At 46.9% G+C, this 26645-nt stretch overlaps 1 protein-coding gene across 2 annotated transcripts in view; it reads right to left on the bottom strand.

Moving 5' to 3' along the window:
* Positions 1 to 156: 156 nt before the first annotated feature.
* PRKAA1 (protein kinase AMP-activated catalytic subunit alpha 1) overlaps positions 157 to 26645 on the bottom strand; it is a 47630-nt gene continuing 21141 nt past the window's right edge. The window contains exons 3-9 of one of the 2 annotated variants that reach the window (XM_038743557.1): positions 24834 to 24927; positions 15891 to 16035; positions 13046 to 13133; positions 9775 to 9999; positions 7796 to 8282; positions 5919 to 6045; positions 157 to 1994 (exon numbers count right to left, since the gene is read on the bottom strand). In XM_038743557.1, coding sequence (XP_038599485.1) covers positions 1750 to 1994; positions 5919 to 6045; positions 7796 to 8282; positions 9775 to 9999; positions 13046 to 13133; positions 15891 to 16035; positions 24834 to 24927 — 1411 coding nt within the window. In that variant the 3' untranslated portion in view covers positions 157 to 1749. The remainder of the gene's footprint in view (positions 1995 to 5918; positions 6046 to 7795; positions 8283 to 9774; positions 10000 to 13045; positions 13134 to 15890; positions 16036 to 24833; positions 24928 to 26645) is intronic. The other variant, XM_038743558.1, reaches the window with a different exon arrangement.

Raw genomic sequence — 26645 nt, 5'->3', positions numbered from 1 at the left:
CAAATGTCTCTAGGATTATATACACGTTCAAAAGCTTCAACTCGAAAAATACAATCTTCTCTTCTCTACTCCAGGGACAGAATGCTGCATTTGGAGCCCAAAGTGAAAATTCGATTCTAAATTCAAAGGGTCATAGAGAAATAATAGATGCCATTGTAACTTCTATTTAAACAAATACTTTAATACTTTATACAGCTTCCAAACTCAGTTTCAATACAGCGAGCCCTGGACAACAAACTGCAGCCCAGAATATCCCCGCCCACAGCTCAGGGCTTGTTACTATACTGCTGGAGATTATTTCACAACAGTAATGACAACCACTTTTGCAAATTGCCATGGCATTCAAACGGATACATTTTCCTCCGATTAGGCAGATGATACTTTATTTACCTAAAGCAGTCCCAATAGATGAAAGTCCTTAAATGGAGAAAAAACAGACTTGCGGAGACGGAAGAATCCTCGAGTATCTGTCACCCAAACTGTGGTGAAGTAAATATGCGATAAGGCAAATCGGAAAGGTTCGCTATTTAAATTCGCTAATGTACTCATGATTCCAGATGTCTCCGAAACGCCTTCGGATTGGCATTTGGTGTACCTACTCCTAAATATCTGAAAAGGCGTAACATTCTCTCTCATTTCCACCAAGTTCCTTTCCAAAAGAATTTTAAAAAATTATCCAAAACCTTGGATTATTACAATATCAGGGAAGGAGAACATTTAGGAGACCTAAAGATCACACCACTCGATAGCTTTTCAGAACAAAAATTAAAAAAAACCCACATCATTACAATGATTAACTGAATTGGTATCCACACTAGGTCAATTTAAGATACATAGAGAACCAGTTGGCTAGAGAATCGTATTCCTTTTAATACTGAAACGGGCTATCAAGATGTTTAAGTGGAGCGTCTTGCTTAATTCAGAGAAAACTGCACAATGATTTGATTTTATAGGGTAAGTCAATTCAGTCCTTATGGTGGAGCAGTTCATTTACCGAAAATACTAGCACTAACCGACCGCCTAAGAATCCAGTGTCCAAGTGTTTCTGAATGCATAAGAAGTGACAACTGAATTGGAATTGCCCAACCTATAAAGTGAGCTCAAACTGAAACTTGGGTTTTCATTTTTAAAAATGGTACTTTTTTACGGGTCGTTTCAAAGCCATCCAACATTTCTCTGCCAAGTAGAGGAGAGCTGGATACATCTCTGAAACACCTTCAAAACAACTGACTCTCAAATATTTTTAAAAGAGGCAGGCCCTCACAGAGTTTCAGCTCTTCTAGAAATGCCTGAAGCTCAAGAACATAATGAGGCCAATGAAGCACGTTCATTAATCTCTTGGAACTCCCGGGCCCATATCTCTCAGCTTTTTTGGAAGCAAAAATGTCACACCTAGGAAAAAAGTAAAGGAGGCCCTCCTGGTAAAAACATAAGACTCTTCGAAGCCCAGGGTGCCTTAAATGCGAAATACTTAAAAAAGAAAAACAAAAAGTCAGCTCAAAAAGCCTAAGACTTACTATGTCTGTATTTGATTCCGGGCTTCTTGAACGGTGGACAGTAAAACGATCCTAATTCCTTTCGGCGGGTTAGAAGTCTAACTGGCGAATCGCGTTTCCAATCTCTGTGCAAACCGCGTTCAGAGAGGGCTAGTGTCCTCAATGCCCTAATTCTAACTGGATTATAAATGGAAGCATTTGGCTACGACTTACGCATGCTTATTGCTGTGAAAGAAATAAGCAAGCTTTCTATTTACTGGGCGAGGATTTTAATGAGATTTGCGCACATCTCGAAGAACTCTATCGTGTGACTTCCCGGTCGCGAGGTTAAGTCGGCTGTGGGAGAGTCGAGCGAGGTCGCGGAGGAGGTGAGGGAGACACCGGAGGATTTCCCCGGCGCTTCGGCGTCGGAGTCGTTCTTCTGGCCGGACCGATAGTTGCTCACCGAACCCGATCTCTGCGGGGTTGTCGTGCCAGACTTCGCTTCGATAATTTCATCTACGAAAGGAAACATTCCGCTTAACTCAATGGTCAGGGCTTTTAAGAATTAACGAACGGGTTTATAAAGTTGAACCTTGCTCATATAGCGATTTTCCAAGATCAACTGGCCTGGAATGCCCTCCCTCCACACATCTGCCAAGCTAGCTCTCTTCCTCCCTTCAAAGCCCTACTGAGAGCTCACCTCCTCCAAGAGGCCTTCCCAGACTGAGCCCCCTTTTCTCTCTCCTCCTCCCCATCCCCCCCACCCTACCTCCTTCCCCTCCCCACAGCACCTGCATATAAGTTTGTACAGATTATTTATTTTACTTGTACATATTTACTATTGTATTTATTTTGTTAATAATGTGCATCTAGCTGCGTCTTTATTTATTCTGATGACCTGACACCTGTCCACATGTTTTGTTGTGTTGTCTGTCTCCCCACTCTAGACTGTGAGCCCGTTGTTGGGTAGGGACCGTCTCTGTATGTTGCCAACTCGTACTTCCCAAGCACTTAGTACAGTGCTCTGCACACAGTAAGCGCTCAATAAGTACGATTGAAAAAAAAAAAGAAAAAACTGGTTCTCACTGCAAAGAAAAGTAATCGAGGAAAAGAAACTAAGTACATAGGACTGTTAGCATTCACTAGGAAGAGCACAAAATCATATACTACAGCAAAACCTTTCTCTTAGTAGTCAGTCCAAGGATGGAAAAAAATCCTGACAATTGTAAATAGGGAGAAAGGAATGAGGGTGGTCAGAGAGAAAGAGAGAGAAGCAGCAACCATTTAATTTGGCACAAATTCATCTGGCTGGGCGAAGTCAGTACACTTCATTCTTTCATTCATTCATTCAATCGTATTTATTGAGCACTTACTGTGTGCAGAGCACTATACTAAGTGCTTGGGAGACGACAATACAGCAATAAACAGTCACACTCCTTGCCCACAAAGGGGTTTACAGTCTAGAGCAGGGGAGACAGACATCAATACAAATAAATAAAAATACGGATACGTACATAAGTGTTTTGGGGCTGGGACGGGGGAAGAGCAAACATTTCTGGATGCTTAGTACCAAGAGGATAATAACAATAATGATGATGACGATGAAAATAATAGTACTTGTTGAGCCCTTACTATGATCCAAGGAGTGTTCGAGGAGCTGGGGTAAGACACATGTTAATCAGGGTGGACTCAGTCCACATTCCACAAGGGCCTCATAGTCTAAGTAGGAGAAGTAGGATTTAACCTCCATTTTACAGATGAGGAAACTGAGGCAAAGAGAAGTGAACTGACTTGCCCAGGGTCACACAACAGGCAAGTGGCGGAGCCGGGATTAGAACCCACATCCTCTGATTCTCAGGCCCGCTCTCCGTCCACTAGGCCAAGCTGCTTCCCTAAGGGGAATATTTTCAAATGTCACCGGAAAGATTTATTACCCGTTCTTAAAAAATTCAAAGGCTTTAAGTGCTTCAATTCCACCAAAAAGTTACTTCCCATTCCACCACCCACAGGGACTCAAAATTCTCTAAATAACCAAAAGGTTAAGTGGAGCGGGATGCTTCTGACAAGGATTCGGGAGGCCACTGGAGAGATTTAAGGCTGGTTCGGTAGGAAAGTGCGATACAATTCCAGAAGGATGCTACTGAAATGAAAGATTTCTGGGCCCTGAGTAGAGTCGGAGCCACATCTGCTGGTTTAACGGGAGCGGGTTATCTCGATGTCTGTCCACAGGGTGAAATGGGGGGGAAACAGCATTCTAGAGGAGCCTTCAAGCTGCAGAAAACACCAACGGCACCCTCGCCCTCCAAGAGCAGCCCACTAGGGAAAAGTCATGCCCATCGAGATTGGTCAATCGGTTAATCATATTTATTTTTTATTTTTTTAATGGCATTTATTAAGCGCTTACTATGTGCAAAGCACTGCTCTAAGCGCTGGATTTATTGAGCGCTTACTGTGTGCAGAGCACAGTATTAAGCACTTGGGAGAGTACTCTAGAACAATATCGAAGCAGCGTGGCTCAGTGGAAAGAGCACAGGCTCTGGAGTCAGAGGTCACGGGTTCAAATCCCAGCTCCGCCAAATGTCAGCCTGGTGACTTTAGGCAAGTCCCTTAACTTCTCTGTGCCTCAGTTCCCTCATCTGTAAAATGGGGATTAAAACTGTGAGCCCCCAGTGGGACAACCTGATCACCTTGTAACCTCCCCAGCGCTTAGAACAGCGCTTTGCACATAGGAAGCGCTTAACAAATACCATCATCATCATTATTATTATTAATATAACAAACAGGTTCCCTGCCCGCAATGAGTTGCTTTTAAGATTAGGAAAATCCGCGGTTCCTTTAAGAGACCAAAAGGCAAGTAGAGCTTTAGAAATCAGAAATCAGCCCAAGATTCACTGGAACACCAGATACTGATGGTTAGGCATTTGTTTTATGCTGATCTATCCATCCAATCAATCAATCGTATTTATTGAGCGCTTACTGTGTGCAGAGCACTGTACTAAGCGCTTGGGAAGTACAAGTTGGCAACATATAGAGACGGTCCCTGACATTTACAGAGCCCTCACTGTGTGAGGGACACTGTACTAAGTGATAAGAGAGTACAAATCAAAAAAAGTTAGTAGACACCACCCCAGCCCACAGAGAGCCTAAGGCATGGAGGGGGAGACAGGGGAAATGGCAGAGTAGAAGGGATACGGACAAAAGTGCTGCGGGGCTGGGCGTGGGTTGAAAAACTGCTTAAGGGTTATGTGGAAATGACAGGATCTGGTGGAAACCCTGTTATCAGTCAGTCAATCAATGGTACTTACTGAGCGCAATGTGCACAGCACTGTACTATGCATACAGAGTACAACAGCCCCATAACAACCTTGGAATCACTTTCAAGTACTTGACATCTGTCCAATCCATCAATCGTATTTATTGAGCACTTACTGTGTGCAGAGCACTGTACTAAGCGCTTGGGAAGTACAAGTTGGCAACATATAAGTCCACTACAAGCTCATACTGAAAGCCGATTCTCCTTCGGGCGCCAACGACTTCTAAAATCTCAGAGAATCAATCAAGGGAAGTACAATCGCTCACTTCAAATTTTAGACGTTCACAATCTTTTTCCACAACCTTCTTGAATTTCACCTGGAGCGGCAGCTTGGCCTACTGGAAAGAGCCTGGGCGTCAGAGGACCTGGGTTCTAATCCTGGATCTGGCCCATGCTTGCTGTGTGACCTTGGGCGAATCACTTTACTTCTCTTTGCCTCAATTTCCTCCACTGTAAAATGGGGATTCAATATCTGTTCTCCTTCCTATTTAAGATCGTGAGCCCCATGTGGGACAGAGACTCCATCTGACTGATTATCATGCATGAGGACGGTGGCATTTGTTAAGCGCTTACTATGTGCAAAGCACTGTTCTAAGCGCTGGGGGGAATACAAGGTGATCAGGTTGTCTCAAGTGGGGCTCAGTCTTCATCCCCATTTTACAGATGAGGGAACTGGGGCTCAGAGAAGTTAAGTGACTTGCCCAGGGTCACACAGCAGACGTGTGGCGGAGCCGAGATTAGAACCCATGATCTCTAGACTCCCAAGCCCGGGCTCTTTCCAGTGAGCCACGCTATCGCAGTGCTTAGAACAGTGCTTGCTTAATAAATACCATCATTGTTTTAAAAATGTACTATTTCAATTGCTTTTTTAAAAATAAAAATTTTCTCCCACCCCAGCCCCCAACAACCCTTCATTTCCACTTAACTGTTGGACTGTCTGCTCATAGTAAGCACTCAGTAAATACCACTGATTGATCGTTGACAGGTGGTTTTTGGATAATACGGAGCTTTCCAGGAACGCGACTGCCACAGAGGATGAGAGACCGCCGCGGCTTCAAAAGAGCAAACCTTGGGAGATCCTAAAGCCCAAATCGCCGTTCCCCGAGAGCCACTGGGCCTAGACGTACCATCGATGCTGCGGAAATCCAGTAAGTACGTCCTGCTGTCCACCTGGTATAGCTGCAGACTCATCTTCGAGTACGTGCTCGTCACCGGGTTCTTCCGACGAACCCGTAAATAATAGGGGTTCACCACCTGGCGCAAAGTAGACACAGAAATGGTCAGAGGGCGCCCGTCCCCTCGGCGCTTTCTACCGCTCTCTGGGAAGGCAGGGCTGAGTTCCGGGACCCGCCGAGTAACTCCTCGTCATTAATGACGATAATAATGATGGTAATTGTTAAGCACTTACTATGTGCTTACTAGAGAAGCAGCGTGGCTTAGTGGCAGGAGCCTGGGCTTCGGAGTCAGAAGTCATGGGTTCTAATCCTGGCTCTGCCACTTGTCAGCTGTGTGACTTTGGGCAAGTCACTTGACTTCTCCGTGCCTTGGTCCCCTTCTGTTCTCTATCTACACTCACTCCCTTGGTGAGCTCATTCGCTCCCGCGGCTTCAATTATCAACTCCACGCTGATGACACCCAAATCTACATCTCTGCCCCTGCTCTCTCTCCCTCCCGTCAGGCTCGGGTCTCCTCCTGCCTTCAGGACATCGCCATCTGGATGTCTGCCCGTCATCTAAAACTCAATATGTCCAAGACTGAACTCCTTATCTTCCCTCCCAAACCCTGCCCTCTCCCTGACTTTCCCGTCACTGTACACGGCACTACCATCCCTCCCGTCTCACAAGCCCACAACCATGGTGTCATCCTCAATTCCGCTCTCTTGTTCACCTCACAGATCCAATCCGTCACCAAAACCTGCCAGTCTAACCTCCATGACATCACCAAGATCTGCCCTTTCCTCTCCATCGAACTGCTACCTTGCTGGTTCAATCTCTCCTCCTATCCTGATTGGACTACTGCATCAGCCTCCTCTCTGATCTCCCATCCTCCTGTCTCTCCCCACTTCAGTCTATACTTCATGCTGCTGCCCGGATCATCTTTGTGCAGAAACGCTCTGGGCATGTTACTCCCCTCCTCAAAAATCTCCAGTGGCTGCCTGTCAACCTACGCGGCAGGCAGAAACTCCTCACCCTCGGCTTCAAGGCTGTCCATCCCCTGGCCCCCTCCTACCTCACCTCCCTTCTCTCCTTCTCCAGCCCAGCCCGCACCCTCCCCTCCTCTGCCGCTAACCTCCTCACTGTGCCTCGTTCTCACCTGTCCCACCGTCGACCCCCGGCCCACGTCCTTCCCCTGGCTGGGAATGCCCTCCCTCCACACATCCGCCAAACTAGCTCTCGTCCTCCCTTCAAAGCCCTACTGAGAGCTCACCTCCTCCAGGAGGCCTTCCCACACTGAGCCCCCTTTTTCCTCTCCTCCCGCCCATCCTCCCTCTGCCTTACCTCCTTCCCCTCCCCACAGCACTTGTATATATTCGTACAGAATTATCACTCTATTTATTTCACTTGTACATATTTGCTATTCTATTTATTTTGTTAATGATGTGCATAGAGTTTTAATTCTATTTGTTCTGACGATTTTGACACCTGTCTACATGATTTATTTTGTTGTCTGTCTCCCCCTTCTAGACTGTGAGCCCGTTGTTGCGTAGGGACCGTCTCTATATGTTACCGACTTGCACTTCCCAAGCGCTTAGTACAGTGCTCTGCACACAGTAAGTGCTCAACAAATACGACTGAATAACTGAATGAATGTGCCTCAGTTACCTCATCTGTGCAAAGGGGATTAAGACTGTGAGCCCCAAGTGGGACAACCTGATCACCTTGTATCTACCCCAGGGCTTAGAACAGTGCACGGCACATAGTAAGCGCTTAACAAATGCCATCGTTATTATTATTATTATTGTGTGCCAAGCACTGTTGTCCCCGGTGCCTCTCTTCTCGCTTACCTTCCATTCGTAATCCAGCTGTTTAATGGCTCGGCACACTTCGGCCATGATGTCGTTGGGGCGACTCTGGCTCCGGATGCCCAAATGCCATTTGGCCCTCCTCACCCCCTGGTGCTTGGACTTCTGAGGGTTCAGCTCGTCGAGGGTGTGGCGAGACCGGGGGGTTTCCGCTACCAGAAACGGCACTCTCTCGGGGTGGGGGCGGGACAAATGGTGATCGTCCAGGAAGGAGTCGGGCGGGCTGGTCGCCAGGTAGAAATCTTTGGCCTCATTCATTATCCTTCGGTTATCGATGATGAGGTGGTAAGCAACGGCCAGAGGGTCCTGGTGGTTTCTGCTGTACAGGCAGCTGAGCACTTCCTCCTCGGTGCACTCGAATTTCTCGCACACCTCTTTCAGGGCCTCGTCGTCGATCATGGTGGAACTGTACGACGGGTCCTCGGGAAAGAGGTACTTCGGGAGGTCCTGTTTAAACCACTCGTGTTCCCTAGAGGAGGAAAGAGAACCACGACGACGACCAAAGTTTACCCAGAGATTCGGGCCCATCTCTGGGAGACGAAAACTAGACCATTTGACCAAAGACGACGGTAAATATCTAGTCGAAACTACGTAAATTTTAGTGCATAAATACTCTGGCCAAAACAACAGACGGTAGTTCTCGTCTACCTAGGTAAACACTTTCGTAGCCATCGGAAGAAAATGCTTTCGCCACAGAGAAGAGGGGAAAGGGGACAGTGGGTGCTGGAACGGGGATAGAAATGCACGGAATAAACATAGAGGAGGCTGTTTCCCCTTTTATAGCGAATCAGGCTAGCACCGACTGCTGGGATAGGAGGAAATCATGACTGATGGGCACTATTCATTTTAAAAAATATACCACGGGGAGTTTTTTTTAGGCATATTAATTAGCAGAAACAGTCAAAGCCCATTGTGGGCAGGGAATGTTGTCCAGATCTCTTGGACTGCGCTCTCCTGAGTTCTTAGTAATAATAATGATGGCATTTGTTAAGCGCTTACCATATGCAAAGCACTGTTCAAAGCGTTCTGCACCCAGTAAGCCCTCAATAAATACCACTGATTGATTGGTACCCTGCTATATGGTGGCTCCGCTTCTTTAAGACTCGGGAGTGGAGGAGGGTGAGGAAAGGAATCAAGCTCCTTCTCCTCCACGTTTACAGTCCTTTCCCACTCTCCTCCGAACCTGGGCCCAATCCACGCCTTCCGCGTCACGGTCCACTAGAGACACTTCAGCGGTACAGTCTGAGGCTGGTGACGGGATGGAGGTCACCCGAGCAATCTCCGCTCAAAGGGTGGTCCACGGGAGACTGCCCAGTGGTCCGCAAGTCACCTGCTCCTGGCCCTTCTGGAAAGGGATGGGAGGGCCCGTTCCACGGGGACAAGACGGCTCAATGCCTCTACAGAATTCCTGCTCTGCAGTCTTCCATTTCCTCCTTGACATCTCACGTGGAGCTTCCTAAAACCTTCTTCTCCGCTCCTCAAAAAGCTCTCATTTTCAGCACTGTTTACGGAGCACTTCTTCACACCAAATAGAAATTCCTGAACGCTGACTAAAAGGCATTCCATCAGCTTTCTCCCTCTTACCTTTCCAGTCTCTTCTCCGATTACACCCCATCTTGCACAGTAGACTATGCTCATTGTGGGTAGGGAATGTGTCTGCTACACTGTTACACAATACTCTCCCAAGCGCTTAGTACAATGCTCTGCACACAGTAAGCGCTCCATAAAGACGACCGACTGATCCCGTCTGCAGACAGTTTACATTCAGCTGTACCCCCCCCAGGGACTGAGAACAACATCTTGTGGGCGAGGTCACACCTACCAACTCTATTACGATGCACTCTCTCAAAGCGCTTAGAACAGTGCTCCACACACGGTGAGGCGCTCAATAAACCCCACTGACCGATTGGCACTGAACAGGTGGAGCCATTAAAATTCCAAAACTCTGCGGAACACCTTACCTGATGTCTCTGATCGTGGCTCTTTTCATGGGGTCCACCTGCAGCATGTGTTTCAGAAGGCTTATCACAGAAGGATTCAAGTACTGAGGGGTATAGAAGATGCCATCACATATCTTCTTAAAGAGAGTTGGCACGTGATCATCGTCAAATGGAAGGGTACCACATAATAACGCATAGAGAATCACTCCGCTGCTCCATATGTCAACTTCTGGACCCGCATACAACCTGGAAACGGGCCATTTTTAAACAGTGATTATGGAGAACCCAGTGAAATCTTTATCCTTAAAAGCAAACGGCATCGTGACAACCTTATTTTCTTTTAATGGCATTTGTTAAGCGCTTACGATGTGTCAAACGCTGTTCTAAGCACTGGGGTAGGCGTAGGTTAATTAGGTTGGACACAGTCCCTGCCCCCTGACGGGGCTCATAGTTTAAGTAGGAGGGGGAACAGGTACTGAATCTCCATTTTTACAGTTAAGGAAACTGAGACACAGAGAAGTGAAGCGATTTGCCCAAGGTCACACAGCAGGCAAGTGGCGGAGCTGGGATTAGAACCCAGGTCCTCTGAATCCCAGGGCCGGGCTCCTTTCCACTGGACCACGCTACTTCAGCATAAACAACTGAAATCACTATTCAACATTAAAGATTGTGGCACACCAAGTGCTCCTCGAGAACAGAATTTGACAGGCCCAGGAACAAAAATGAGGAACTGGGGAAGATCACTTTGGATATTACAGCGGTCAAATAAACACGATAAACCTCTGTAAATCTACGATTAGGGGAATCTGCTTTGCTGTAGAACAGATTTACAGAGACTCCATTCATGGGGAAACAGCGGGGCCCCGTGAGCAGAAACAGGTTTGGGAGTCAGAGGACCCGGGTTCTAATCCCGGCTCTGCCACTTGTCCGCTTGCCGGGTGTCCTTGGGCAGGTCATTTCACGTCCCTGTACTTCTGCTTCCTCATCTGCATGATGGAGGGTCAATACTTGTTGATTCATTCATTCAATCGTATTTATTAAGCGCTTACTGTGTGCAGAGGACTGTATTAAGTGCTTGGGAAGTACAAGTCAGCCCTGCTACTTAGACCGTGAGCTCCATGAGGGACAAGGGACTGTGTCCGACCTGAGTATTCTGTACCTACCCCGGCGTTTAGTACAGTGCCTGGCACGTGGTACACCCTTAACAAATATCGCAGTACTATATTATCACGTGAGAGGGTCGGACAATAATAATAATAATAATAATAATAATAATAATAATGGCATTTGTTAAGCGCTTACTACGTGCAAAGCACCTGTTCTAAGCGCTGGGGGGAATACAATGTGATCAAGTTGTCCCACGTAGGGCTCACAGTCTTAATCCCCATTTTTACAGATGAGGTAACTGAGGCTCAGAGAAGTTAAGTGACTTGCCCAAGGTCGCACAGCAGACTTGTGGTGGAGCCGGGATAATGAAACAAATGAAACAAACAGAATCGTTCAGTGGCATGTGAAGTTCTTAGAAGATCTTGCCTCGGTAGTTTTGTTGGTCTAGACTGGGGTGGGCGAGCACGGTCTGTGGGGGGCTGCACCTGCCCTACCGATGTCGCTTCTCTAAGTTGCCACTACAACCAGCAAACAGAGAATTATCACTGCACACATGAATAACCTCAATCAAACTGCTTAGCAAGCTTATCAGTGCTGCCGACGTTTGTGGAAATGCCACGGAGAGATCGTGACACCATCGAGACCAAAAACATTTTATGGACAGGTGCTTCGAACCTCAAATTCTTTGCGTGAGAAAAGAGCGCCGGGTGGCAACATGCCTTAACGACAACAATAAAATGGGGGAGACTGAGGGTCCTGCTTTGACCCGTTCGGCCGCACACCCGGGTGAACTGTCAGTGGCGCCTTCTTTGAGGACGAAGGACGACTACGTCTGTCAATCAATCAATCATATTTATTGAGCGCTTACTGTGTGCAGAGCACTGTACTAAGCTCTTGGGAAGTACAAGTTGGCAACATGTAGAGACGGTCCCTACCCAATAGTGGGCTCACAGTCTAGAAGGGGGAATCAGTCTGTGTACTGATTCACTAATGATCTGTTTTCCTAAAGCTTGGATGATCAGAACCAGGGATTCTGCTCTTGTCAAAAAGCCAAGTAAAACTGTAGACAACTTTGCTTCCATGCTGGCTACCCAGATTTGGCTGGCACATATAAGTGGTTGTGTGTGCGTGCATGCATGTATGTGTAAACACACACACCCACACACACAGTCGCTCTCCGGGTGTCTAACGCTCAGAATTTTCCTGAAACTAATTTGGAAGCCCTGTGGCTTAAGTAATTGCCTACATCTGCTGTAGAACGATAGAAGGGGAGGGCATATTTCGTTGCAAGTGTTTTTAAACATTCAGATAAAGAGGCTATTAAAAGTTAATGGCAAATACCAGCAAACAAGACTTATTCTAATTTTCATTTGTGGGTGGGAGTTGGCAGGAAGAGAAGGAAAAGATTCTCCCTTCTTCTGGAAAAATAATCACTTCTGCCTGCTCAGTACAGACCCAACCCATTACTTCGGGCTGATGGTTGACTTGAGTTAGAAGTGTCGTTTGGCCTTTCCGGGAGAAGATTAAATGCGGCAACTTAAAAGGAAGTGACGGGTCATCGGCATTGTGATTTTAATCAACATTGTACTCCTGTCGGTTTCCATCTTCACATCAGTTTCACAGAGTTTAATATGAGATGCCCGCTTTTTGGGCATCTTCATTCTCATCTATCTGTATGGGAATCTTGAAACTGTGGCAGAGAACATTAGGCTTTCCAAACTAATTAACTACAATTTTGGGTCCTCATACAAACATCAGTTTGGTGGGCAAGTAGTGACAAAAGCATGCATTTACATTTGGGCAGGATTGAACACTGGGCTCGACGCTGACGGGTTTTGATGGATTTGAAAGTGCAGCTTTGTAGGATTTGTGGGATACGGGTTTTGTGCACGTAGACAAGAAACTACGTTCCCGTTTGAGAACTCATGTCCCCCACTATAAGCTCCGGTGGAGTAATGGGAGAATGGGGTTCACTACGTTCTTCGTGTCTCCTTAATAACTACAAATAATTTTACCCACATGCAACCCAGCATGTCAGCTGAACAACAAGACTAATATCAACCCTAATTGCTATCTCCACGTTCGCCTGGGCTTAAGTGGGACGTTTTATACTCTCGCCAGCCGGCTCAGATCCAGAGGAAAGGGGAATGGAACAACAGTTTATGCAAGAGAAAGCACACACTACCTTCCTGAGATTACTTCTGGTGCTGCATAGTTGGGGGAGCCGCAGCTTGTTCTTAAAAATTCTCCATCTGACATCATATTTGAAAGACCTGAAAGGGCACAAAAGTAGCTACTCAGGGATTTCCCAGTGGCAAAACACATTTAACAGACATATCGGAGGGTACGCATCTAACTTTGAAAACCGCACGGCGAAGCTCGTGTCGACGAATCCGGGTGTTGTCTTCATTACAAGATTACGGCTACAGTGGGGGCCGAAAACAGATGCAGGAGCGGAAGATTTCATCCATTTCCAAACTGAGGTTGACGGGATAATTTTTTTTAAATTGAACAGAATGTCGCCTGTTTACGAACAGCCACTGGTTACTGTGGTTGTATGAACTCAGCCATCCATCCGGGGGACTGGCTAATGACGGAAGATACCGCCCTTTAAGAGGGAGGACCAAAAATGGGTCCTTAAAGGAGCTGAAAGCGCATTTCAAACCACCTTCTCAGTTGAGGCCGGATGGGTTCGAAGGCCCAGCCAACTGCTGACCAAGAACGAAGCAGCCCAAAATATTACCCCCGACCAAGGAATCTACCAGCCCATCGCCAGCTTATAAATAATAATAGTAAAAATGGCATTTGTTAAGCGCTTATTATGAGCAAAGCACTGTTCTAAGCGCTGGGGGGGATACAAGGTGGTCAGGTTGTCCCACGTGGGGCTCACAGTCTTAGCCCCCATTTTACAGATGAGGTAACTGAGGTTCAAAGAAGCTAAGTGACTTGCCCGAGGACACACAGCAGACATGTGGTGGAGCCGGGATTAGAACCCATGACCTCTGATTCCCAAGCCCGGGCTCTTTCCACTGAGCCACGCTGCTTCTCCGCTCCTACTGTTCACTGCTAAGCAAAATGTTAGGATGTGTTCCCTTGGCTTTCAGTATAGCCCTGAAAGAAACCAAATGCAGCAAATAACTTTCCTCAAAAGCCCAGTCCCTTCAATAATGCCATTAGACACTTTTCAGAGGAAAAGCAGCATGCCCCAGTAGAAAGAGCCTGGGCGTCACAGGACCAAAATTCTAATCCCATCTCCACCACTCGTCTGTTGGGTAAACTAGGGTAAGTTACTGCTCTGTGCCTCAGTTTCCTCATCTGTAAAATGGGGATTAAATCATACTCCTTCCTACTCAGACTGTGAGCCCCGTGAGGGACAGGAACTATGTCCAACCTGATTCCTTGTATGTCCCCCAAAGCTTAGTACAGTGCTGGCACATAATTCATTTCATTCAATCGTATTTATTGAGCGCTTACTGTGTACAGAGCACTATACTAAGCGCTTGGAAAGTACAATACAGCAATAAAGAGAGACAATCCCTGCCCACAACGGGTTTAAAGTCTACCATTCAAAAAAGAAAGGTCATTTTCTGGAAAACAAGTCTATTTCATGCCAGCCATTAAGATAGAATCATGTGCTCTAGAGGTTGTAGGAAGAAGCCTTTTCATTCCTTCAACATTTAAACACGGTTTCGGATTTCATGCATTCTTGCTTTTCTCAATTTTTCCACAACTTCGCCTTCATCCATATTTGCCATCATAACTTTCTTCCAGTCCCTATTTTGAAGAGGAGATGAGGTTTAATCTCCCTCTGTTTCTTCTTTTGAACCAAAAAACACTGGAGGAAATACAGCTCTTTTGTCTCACCACCCTACAGCCGGAACACCTTGCAAGTTACAATTACCAATCTCCTCCTCCTCTCATCACGCCAACCACTTCTGAGCATTTCATGGTTTAAAAATCATCATCATCAATCGTATTTATTGAGCGCTTACTATGTGCAGAGCACATAAAATGAACACATAAAAATGAAATGCACGCTCTCTCTCTCTCTCCCAGGCCCATGCTCTATCCACTAAGGCATGCTACTTCATTTCAATATAAACTCGTAGGGGCGGGGACACTGTATACATCCAGTTTCACTTACGGTAGATATAACCCAACACTGACCCCATCAAAAATAAAGAGAAAGTTTCTTAAACCATTAATGAGCAGGAAATGTAGCCTCTTCCTTGGAGGCTGAAATCAAGACAATAAAAAAACTTAACGGCAAAAACTCCCAAGTCAGCAGGATTTTTACTGTTCCATTTGTTTCCCTCTTCTTCTAGACAAAGGCTTACTTAATAGATTCATTCAATCGTATTTATTGAGCGCTTACTGTGTGCAGAGCACTGTACTAAGCGCTTGGGAAGTACAAGTCGGCAACATATAGAGACGATTGAGGTTCTAAAGATGCCCGTGGAAACAATGGCTTTGGATCATTTAAAAATACATTGTAGGTAAGCGCTCTAATACAAGTTAATATTTCTGACAAAAAGAGTACTACTGAAAAGAAAGTTTAGTCATGGCATTCAGAGAGATGGAGAGGTTTATTTGGCAAAACACTTTCCATGGAGAGATGAGCAAAAAAGTTGGGATATCTCAAAGGGGAATTAATGAGCCAATTTTGACATGGGTAGGCAGGACAGGTGACATAAAAGAACAATAGAAAGTATGTTTTGGAAGATTTCAAAGCAGCACAAAAGAAAAAAAATTAAAAACTGAACAGAAAGCTAAATTTATCTCAGATCACTTTTTTTTTTTCCAATTCCGATACCTTAAGTCAGAAAATCCAACAGCCATGAGGGGTGAAATACCTTCCTTGCCTTATTCTGTGATGCCACGACAGGCTGAACTGTTAAGTGCCAACGGGATCTGATCAGGTTTACGGGATCCTCCGAGGCTTAGTTGAATCTTTTACGAGTGTGACAGTTACTTGAATCATCCTTCCCCGGGCCAAGTGATATTAATTGGAAACTTTGAAGACGTCTTACCAAAATCGGCTATTTTTGCGTTCATGTGAGCGTCGAGCAATACATTTTCAGGTTTCAGGTCTCTGTGGACGACCATATGTCTGTGGCAGTAGTCCACCCCAGAGAGGATCTGCTGGAATAGGCGGCGGCTCTCCTTCTCGTCCAGCTGCAAATGGGGAGAAAGATGTTTTAAAGACGCTCACCGCTTTTAATCAATCATTGTATCTGTTAACTGCTTACTAAGCTCCAAGCGCTCTCCTATCAATCGACACCTTATCGCGGCAGGAGAGTTTGGGTCCACCCGTGAAGCTCAAAGATATGCCCCGTGGGGCTACCCATAATGGAAAGGTCTCGGCCAAAGCGTCGGACCGAGCTGATTCACCTGTGCTGGGCGGCAGCGGCATGGAGAAGAGTCAAAGGCGGAGGATCGGGTGATCAAAATGGTGACAAAAGGCAATGGCAGAGAATCAAGTTTTTACTGCGTGGAAAAAGGCTTCCATCTTTAATAATAATAATAATAATAATAATAATAATAATAATAGTATTTGTTAAGCACTTACTATATGCCAAGCACTGTTCAAAGTAATAGAGAGGATACAAGGTGATTAAGTTGTCCCACGTGGGGCCCACAGTCTTAATCACCATTTTATAGATGAGGGAACTGAGGCCCAGAGAAGTTAAGTGACTTGCCCAAAGTCCCAGAGCTGACAAATGGCGGAGCCAGGATTAGAACCCACGACCTCTGACTCATTCATTCGATCGTATTTATTGAGCGCTTACTGTGTGCAGAGCACTGTACTAAGCGCTTGGGAAGGACAAGTCGGCAACATATAGAGACGGTCCCTACCCAACAATGGGCTCACAGTCTAGAAGGGGGAGACAGACAACAAGACAAAACACGTGGACAGGTGTCATCAGAATAAATAGAAGAAAAGCTCCCAAGCCTTTGCTCTTTCCACTAAGCCACGCGGCTTCTCTTCCAATGACTCAGAATCTGCTCATTCGTACATTGCTTTTCCTTATTTGAGAGCCTATTTTTGAAAACCCTTCGGATACACACGCCAGAACAACCTGATGACAGACCGTGGGAGGTTCTGGAAAGGGTGCATCCGTGGAGTCGCTGTGGGTCAGAAATGACTCCAAGGCATTTGAAGATGAAGGTGTGCAAGCACTGCTCTGAGCTCTGGGGTAGATACGAGATAATTAGGTTGGCCCCAATCCCAGCCCATAAGAGGCTCACGGTTTAAGATGAAGGCCTTCGGCTCAGAAAACCACTTAAATGAATCCTTCTAAATACGCCTTCTGCTAAGCAGGGAGATGAATATGCTGAGCTCTTGTCCAGGGTCACGGATTCTTTGATTTCTTCATCTCCCAAAGGGGACGTAGATGCATGCTGTGACGAGCCAACAATATTACCGCACTGAATACGCCATTCAGTGTGTAAAAGGGTCGTTTCAGTTCAAAATACAAGCTATTGACGATTAGAGTGGGAGAGCTTCTTTAGCACCTCTCTGATGCTAGATTCACACCCTCATTCATTCAGTCGGATTTACTGAGCGCATAATGTGAGCAGAACACTGTACTAAGCGCTTGGGAAAGTACAATCAACAGTGACGTTCCCCGCCCACAATGAGCTTGCAGTCTAGAGGGGGAGAGACAGACATTGGTACGGATAAATGGCTCAGTGGAAAGAGCCCGGGCTTTGGAGTCAGAGATTGGGGGTTCAAATCCCGGCTCGGCCACTTGTCAGCTGTGTGACTTTGGGCAAGTCACTTAACTTCTCTTGGCCTCAGTTACCTCATCTGTAAAATGGGGATTAAGATGGTGAGCTCCACGTGGGACAAACTGATCACCCTGTAACCTCCTCAGCGCTTACAACAGTTCTTTTAACATAGTAAGCGCTTAATAAATGCCATTATTATTACTATTATTATAAGTAAAATTACAGATACCACCACTCACACCCCATCTTCTCCCCCTTTTAGACTGTAAGCCCACTGTTGGGTAGGGACTGTCTCTATATGTTGCCAACTTGGACTTCAGAAGCGCTTAGTACAGTGCTCTGCACACAGTAAGCGCTCAATAAATACGATTGATGATGATGATGATGGTTTTGTGAGCATCAATCAATCACTCGATGGAGGGTATTATTGAGAACACGCTTCGTGCAGAGCAAAAGAGAAGTCGTGAGGGCCTCCACGGGGGCGGGGCTGGGGGCACCGGAGGTGGCAGCTTCCGTCCAAACAGTTGTGATGTTTGAAAGGTCACGGCCGTTGGGACTTGGGACCCCACCCTGCTGGAGAGTTGAAGATCCCGAAAACCACCTGGAGCCCGAGTGGCCCTGCCGCTCTCGCCGGCTTTTAGAGACTATCCTGATTTTTCACACAGTCTCCCGCCGATGATCACTTCGGAGGCGGCATTCCTCTGAACTGTAAGCTCGTGGTGGGCAGGGAACGTGTCTACTATGTTGTGTTGTACTCTTCTGGCAAAATACAACTAGGCCCAAGAAGCCTCATCGGGCCAAACTGATGTTTGGCCCCTAGTGCTGCTTGTTCAAAACTGATAGGAGCGTTTTTAATAGTGTCAATAGAAAAACGGGCTGTTCACACCTAAACAGCTTAAACCCTGTGCGCTCTAAAACAAAACAATAGCAGTAGGGCTCAAAATCAGAGTGGAGAGCAACCCAAAATGAACCGGATCTCATCTTCAGGAAGAGAAAAGGTCCCAGAATGGCCATTCAAGTGGGAGTTGCCCACGTGGGCCCGGACTCGGGCTTGCCCCCCGCGCCCCTGTTCTCTCGTGACCGTTAGCAGCGGTGGGCCCTGGACCCTTTGGGGACTCAAGGGAGTGAAGAGGGAGGAAGGCAGATTTCACCGAGTCAAGAAGGAAATCGGTGTACACACTGAGGAGCAGCTTGGCCGAGTGGATAGAGCACGGGCATGGGAGTCAGAAGTAACGGGATTCTCGCCCCGGCTCCGCCACTTGTTTGCTGGATGACCTCAGGAAAGTCATTTCCTGAATCCATGGGGATTCAGATTGTGAGCCCCACATGGGACATGAACTGTGACCACCCTGATTAGCTTGTATCTACTCCAGTGCTTAGCACAGTGCCGGGCACATAGCGCTTAAATACCATTGAAAAAAAAAATCCCACTCACGGAGTTTAGATAGGAATGGGAAGGGGGAGACGGGACGATAACTGGAAGGGGTAGAAGTGTGGGCCTATTTGAAGACAGATGGGAAGGAGGCATCAGAGAGGAAGTGGTGTAAGAAATGGCGGTCAGGAAGAGGAGAGTGGGGGAAAGTGCTTTTACACAGTGAGGAGGGATCAGAAGTGCAGAGTGGAAGGGGTGGACTTTGGAAGCAGGTAAGAGATCTCCTCTTGAGAAACAACTGAGAAGGATGGCTGAGAGTTGAAAAGAACGCACACATTTGTTAAGCGTTTACTATGCACCAAGCACCATTCTCAGCACTGGGGGAGTTCATTCATTCACTCAATCGTATTTACTGAGCGCTTACTTTGTGCTGAGCACTGTACTATGTGCTTGGGAGAGTACAACAATAAACAATACAACAATAAGCAGACATATTCCCTGCCCACGAGTCCCTGTGCCACATGGGGCTCACCATGCTAAGCGCTTAGCAGTAGCAGTAAACGCTCAATAAATATGATTGAATGAATGAAAAGGAGAAAAAGAACTGAATCCCCATTTTAATCGTTGAGGAAGCTGAGGCCCGGAGAAGTGACGTGACTTGTCCAGGCTCACGCAGCAGGCAGGCGACGGAGCGGGAATTAGAACCCAGGTCCTTTGACTCCCAAGCCAGTGCTCCTTCCACCAGGCCATGCTGCTTCTCTCGCCCGATGGTTCTCATTTTGTCAATAAAGTACGTGGCAAGGTCAGCACAGGCAAGTGGGGAGGGATGGGGGGCACCGAGGAGTCTCAGAAGGGAGCTACGGGTCTGGGAATAATAGCTGGGGAAAACGGGCCATGGGGGGAGCTGAGATGAAGACAGGACGGAGCTTGGCCAGAAGGATGAATCTCACGTGGCCAAAGGTTAGGCGGGCCCCGGATTTTTTCCAGTAGTACTCCGCTGCTCAAAAGCAGGATCTAGAATGAGACGATCTGGGGTTCGGGGTTCGAGGAGCAAGAGTCCGGAAGCAGGACAGTGGGGAGACTTTTGACTGGCGGTGTATCCTTCCTCGTGGAATTGCCTACAGTGTCGGAATTTCCAACGGGCTCTCAAGTTACAAAGTACGGAGACAGTACGTGCTATAAATAAACTCTTGAGCCTTTGGAAATAAATTCTTTCCATCACAAGCGGTCACACGATTTCAGCCTAGAGACTAATTCGCCATTATCCTTTTATCTGTCTTTGATAAATACTGTGATGAGGGCTCCCTCTGAATGCTGCTTTTGTTACTCGGCGCTGGGCTCTGCCTGTTGCCTTGAAAGTCCTTTTCAAAAGCTATTAACCCTTAAAGCCAGGAACACCAGTCCACTCCTAAACAGATCTTTCATTCAATCGTATTTACTGAGCACTTACTGTGTGCAGAGCATTGTACTAAGCACTTGGAAAGTACAATTCATCAAATCACTGGTGCTTGTGATGGAAAAGGAAACTATCGGAGAGGTCACAGACCTGTTCTGATGATGGAGCTACTGGATGAGCAGTGTTGTTGCACAGTTGAAGTAAGAGGATTTATTAAGCGGCTTACTATATGCAGAGCACTGTGTACTATTACGCGCCCGGAGAGAATACGCAGGTAGGAATTAGACCCGACCGTTAGGAGATGCGAAGGACCCATCATTCCTAGGTGTCACGGGTGCACGTCTCTTAATAATAATTGTAGCATTTGTTAAGCGCTTACAATGTGTCAAGTAATGTACCTAACGCTGGGGTGGATACAAGCAAATCGGTCCCTATCATCATCAATCGTATTTATTGAGCGCTTACTGTGTGCAGAACACTGTACTAAGCACTTGGGAAGTACAAGTTGGCAACATATAGAGACAGTCCCTACCCAACAGTGGGCTCACAGTCTAAAAGGGGGGAGACAGAGAACAAAACCAAACATACTAACAAAATAAAATAAATAGAATAGATATGTACAAGTAAAATAGAGTAACAGATCTGTACAAACATATATACATATATACAGGTGCTGTGGGGAAGGGAAGGAGGTAAGATGGGGGGGATGGAGAGGGGGACGAGGGGGAGAGGAAGGAGGGGGCTCAGTCTGGGAAGGTCTCCTGGAGGAGGTGAGCTCTCAGTAGGGCCTTGAAGGGAGGAAGAGAGCGAGCTTGGCGGATGGGCACGAAGGGCTCACAGTCTCAATCCCCATTTTCCAGATGAGGTAACTGAGGCCCAGAGAAGTGAAGTGACTTGCCCAAGGTCACATGGCAGACAAGTAGTGGAGTGGGGATTAGAACCCATGACCTTTCACCTTCCATGGCCGTGCTCCATCCCACTAGGCCATGCCGCTTCTATTGAAGAGAATGCATATAAGAAGATTACACCATGTAGGCCAGTCATTCAATTGACCATATTTATTATGTGCTTACTGTGTGCAGAGCACTGTACTAAGCGCTTAGCAAAGTACAATACAACAATAAGCAGCGACCATCCCTGCCCACGATGAGCTCAAAATCTAGAGGGACCAAATCTGGTCCAGATGGATGAAAGTGTACAGTGCCGAGCTGGCCACCTCCCCAAACGGCTGAATGCTCAACTCTGTTCTACTGGACTCTCCCTAGTGCTTAGTACACTGCTCTGCACCCAGTGAGCGCTCAACAAAAACCACTGATTGAGTGAGTGAGTGAAAAATACCAGCACCTGCTGTTCCTAGGGTCCCAGGTAAGAAACCTCCCATGCGCTCCCTCCTCTACCCAAAAAGGGGCCTCTAGGGTGGGGAGGAAGTGGGAGAAATTCAGTCTCTCACCTTGATAGCAACAGGAGCTTCTGATGCAGCACAGATAATAATAATAATAATGATGGCACTTATTAAGTGCTTACTATGTGCAAAGCACTGTTCTAAGTACTGGGGAGGCTACAGAGTGATCAGGTTGTCCCACGGAGGGCTCACAGTCAATCGCCATTTTACAGATGAGGTAACTGAGGCCCAGAGAAGTGAAGTAACTTGCCCAAAGTGACACAGTTAACAATTGGCGGAGCCGGGGTTTGAACCCACGACCTCTGACTCCAAAGCCCGGGCTCTTTTCCACTGAGCCACGCTGCTTCAGTCCTGAGCCCCACAACTCCACTGGGCTCCTCCGAGCTCCAGGGGCAACAGGGGACACTGTTCTTTACTGTCGGGAAAGCCTCCACAGCTCTCCCCGCTGGGGTCCTGGGTTTCCAAGGGACGGTTTGGGGCTATCAATGAGAGTCGTCGCGGCATTCGTTAAGCAGTTACCATTTGCCAGGCATTGTACTGAGCGCTGGGACAGATACAAGCAAATCGGCTTGGACACAATCTCAATCCCCGTTTTTACAGATGAGGTAACTGAGGCCCAGAGAAGTGACTTGCCCAAGGTCACACAGCAGACAAGAAGTGGAGTGGGGGTTAGAAACCAGGTCCTTTTGATTCCCAGGCCCATAATCTATCTACTAGGCCACGCTGCTTCTCTTCTGTATCAATCTACAGCCGGGAAAGAGGTTCTAATCCTGGCTCCGCCACGTGCCCGCTGTGTGACTTTGCCCAGGTCACTTCACTTTCCATTGTCTCCTTTTCCTCATCTGCGAAGGAGGAATTCAGTACCTTTTCTCCCTCCCATTTATATTGTGAGCCCCATGTGGGACAGGGGATGTGTCGGACCTAATTATCTCGTATCCACCCCGGCGCTTAGTACGGTGTTTGGTGTTAAGTGCGTACTGTATGCCACAATGTTTTACTACTCTTCCTGTCATTATAATTATTTCAAGATTGAGCTCCTTTGGACAGTCAGTGGACTGGTGTTTCTTGCTTTAAGGGTTAATAGCTTTTGAGAAGGACTTTCAAGGCAACGGGCAGAGCCCAACACTGAGTAACAAAAGCAGCATTCAGAGGGAGCCTTCCTCATAATATTTACTAAAGACAGACAAAAGGATAATGTTGAATTACTATCTAGAACTTCTCTGGTGATTGAAGAACCCCAGTTGCTCACTATTATTTACTATATAATTATATATACATATACGTAGATAGATAGATACACAATAAATAATTACATTCATGATCAGTGCATCCTTAGGCGTTAATAGAGTCCCTTGCTCTAAGAGCTAATCGCTTAGTAAAAGAAGTTTTGTGGCCAAAGGCATAGACCAGAACTCAACATCAAAATAATAATAATAATGGCATTTGTTAAGCGCTTACTATGTGCCAAGCACTGTTCCAAGCACTGGGGGTGGATACAAGGTCATCAGGTTGTCCCACTTGGGGCTCACAGTCTTAATCCCCATTTTCCAGATAAGGCCCAGAGAAGTGAAGTGACTTGCCCCAAGTCACACAGCTGACAAGTGGCGGAGCCGGGATTAGAACCCATGACCTCTGACTCCCAAGCCCGGGCTCTTTCCACTGAGCCATGATGACATCAATCAGCATGGCTCCTGTAAAGGAAAGTCACGGCTCGCTAGTCTGCTGGAGTTCCTTCAAGGGATCAGGAAGCACGTGGACAGAGGAGAGCCAAGAAACAACATATTTCGATTTTATTATTATTATTGCTAATAATAATAATTATGATCCTTCAAAATGCCTTTGGCAAGGGCTTTTAAAAATGAATAACCATGGGCCTGCAGGGAACGTTTTCCTAAGTTCTTATCTCTTTGCTTTGACTCTGTCCAAGAGCACGGGGCTGGGAGTCAGGGCACCTTGGTTTTAATCCTGGTTCCACGGTTTACCAGCTGTGTGGCCTTAGGCAAGTCACTTCACTGCTCTGTGCCTCAGTTTCCTCATCTGTAAAACAGGGATGAAATGCCCGTTCCCCCTCCACTTTAGAGGGTGGGCTCCGTGTGGCAACAGCATCAGGATTCCGGCTATTACAAGTGTGTCCGAGTAAGCTGCGGTGGCTTTCTTTTGAGACTAAATGGCTTTAATGCATTAGACTTTCCCAAACACTGAGTACATTGCTCCGCACACAATAGCAGCGAGGTCTAGCAGATACAGCACAGCTCTGGGAATCAGAAGGACCTGGGTTCTAATCCCAGCTTTGCCATTTGTCAGCTGTGGGACTTTGGGCAAGTCACTTCACTTCTCTGGGCCTCAGTGACCTCACCTTTAAAATGGGGATTAAGACTGTGAGCCCCACGTGGGACAACCTGATCACCTTGTATCCCCCCCAGTGCTTAGAACAGTGTTTCACACATGGTAAGCGCTTAAGAAATACCATCATTATTATTATGATTCTCTGGGCCTCAGTTACCTCATCATCATCATCATCATAATAATAACAATAATAATGATGGCATTTGTTAAAAGCTATGTGCAAAGCACTGTTCTAAGCGCTGGGGGGATACAAGGTGATCAGGTTGTCCCGCGTGGGGCTCACAGTCATCATCCCCATTTTACAGATGAGGTAACTGAGGCTCCGAGAAGTGAAGTGACTTGCCCAAGGTCACACAGCAGATGTGGCGGAGCCGGGATTCGAACCCCTGACCTCTGACTGCAAAGTCCGTGCTCTTTCCACTGAGCCATGCTCATCTGGAAAGTGGAAATTGAGACTGCGAGCCCCACATGGGACAGGGACTGTGTCCAACCCGATTTGTTTGTACCCACCCCAGCACTCAGTACAGTGCCTGGAACATAGTAAGAGCTTATTATTTTATCATTATTATTAAGCACTCAATAAACATCACCGATCGACTGCTTTTCAAGTGGCAAGTTAAGCTGGTGTACCACGAAAACCATTTTCTACTCAACGACGGGAACTAATTCAACGGGAATCATTTCAAAGTACAAGCCGATGCAACGGCAAACCTCAAACTCCTTACCCTTCCATTTTTACAGATGTAATCAAACAACTCTCCTCCCGAGACATATTCCATCACCATGAAAATATCAGATGGTGTGCTGATGACCTGGTACCTGGTGAGAAGAAACACATTTTTCAGTACAGACACAGCACCCGCCTCAAAGCCCCCAAATAACCATTTGCCTTTGCTCAGAGGGGCGTCGAGTTTTAACTGACCGGGTTACCTGCTGCTAGATGAAGAACACTGAGCCCTGGAGAAAATCAGTAAGATCCCAAAGTCGGTGACAAAACCATATGAGGTATTCTACAGCAGGGAACTGCGATCAATGGCGGTGAAAACTTAAAACTGAAACCCATCTTTCAATTGCTTTCTTTGGGCTCGAGCCGTGCAAGCAACCGTACGACTGAGATCCCCTGTCAAAGTCTGTCCATCTCAGGGCTCAGTATCAGGGCTTCAAAAATTACAGTAAAAAGGACAGAGTCCTTAGGGGACAGCTTTGGGAAAACCTGATAATTGCCTTATTATCCACAGAGCGCCTATCTCCTGCTTCCAACAAAGGGACGAAGAGGACTCCGCCCAACCCACCAACCCTGATTTACTCACTGAATGCTGATGGATCAGAAATCCCAGGGAAGGATCGGGAGGAGAGGGGTAACCAATAATAGTAATAATTACGATGCTTGTTAAACAATTACTATGTGCCAAGCACTGAGGGAGATACAAAGTCATCAGGTTGGACATAGTCCCTGTCCCGCATAGGGCTCACACTCCTATTCCTATTTTACAGATGAGGGAACTCAAACACCCAGAAGGGAAGTGACTCGTCCAAGATCGCACAGCAGACTTGCGGCAGGGTTGGGATTAGAACTCAGGTCCCTCTGACTCCCAAGCTCGTGCTCTATCCACTAGGCCACACTGCTTCTCTCGGCACTAACAAGCAGATCTAGGAAGGGGAATCCAGAGAGCTCAAGTGACGAAGTCTGGCGCTAGACTTGGAAGGACTACCAAAATAAAAGGAGTGTATCTGCTTGCCTTTCTACCGCGATCTGGGGAGGTAAACCACCAAAATGTATTTAGAGACTGAAAGCTGAGCTATCTTGGGTTATGTGGTATCTCTTATTTTAAGCTGTCCCCTAAATGACTTAGGGTCACTGGGCTTTCATCTTGGGAAATTGAAACGTCCTCTAAAAAACAACCGAGTCAAGTAATAGACACAGCGTTTTAACGAGTCCAAAAGCCTCTATAATAATAATAATGATGATGATGATGGCATTTATTAAGCGCTTACTATGTGCAAGGCACTGTTCTAAGAGCTGGGGAGGTTACAAGGTGATCAGGTTGTCCCACGGGGGGCTCACAGTCTTCATTCTCATTTTACAGAGGAGGCAACTGAGGCCCAGAGAAGTTAAGTGACTTGCCCAAAGACACACAGCCGACAAGTGGTGGAGCCAGGATTTGAACCCACGACCTCTGACTCCAAAGCCTGGGCTCTTGCCACTAAGCCATGCTGCTTCTCTATCTAAAATGGTCTGACAGTAAGAGAGCTCTTAAAGGGCAGAAAGAAGTTGGGTGGGACACTAAGGTAACTTTTAGAGGGACTCGCCCATTTTCCCCCCAAGTCTTCCCCAAGGCAGACTGGAGAGCCAATCCCGGGAGACTGGACCCACCCCCCCCCCCACCAATCCAAGCACCGGGTCGATCCCCAACTATTCCCACCCTGCCCTTCTGCCTCCCAGGCTTGGCTAGGCCTTACTGCCCTGGGCTCTCTACACAGCAAAGAACGACAGAAATCCATGCTGGGTTGGAAAACGTGATGCTGAGTGCCCACGG

The sequence above is a fragment of the Tachyglossus aculeatus genome, chromosome 3 (genome assembly GCF_015852505.1).
Source record: "Tachyglossus aculeatus isolate mTacAcu1 chromosome 3, mTacAcu1.pri, whole genome shotgun sequence".
NCBI classification, from domain to species: domain Eukaryota; kingdom Metazoa; phylum Chordata; class Mammalia; order Monotremata; family Tachyglossidae; genus Tachyglossus; species Tachyglossus aculeatus.
This window is presented reverse-complemented; position numbering and strand designations above follow the sequence as displayed.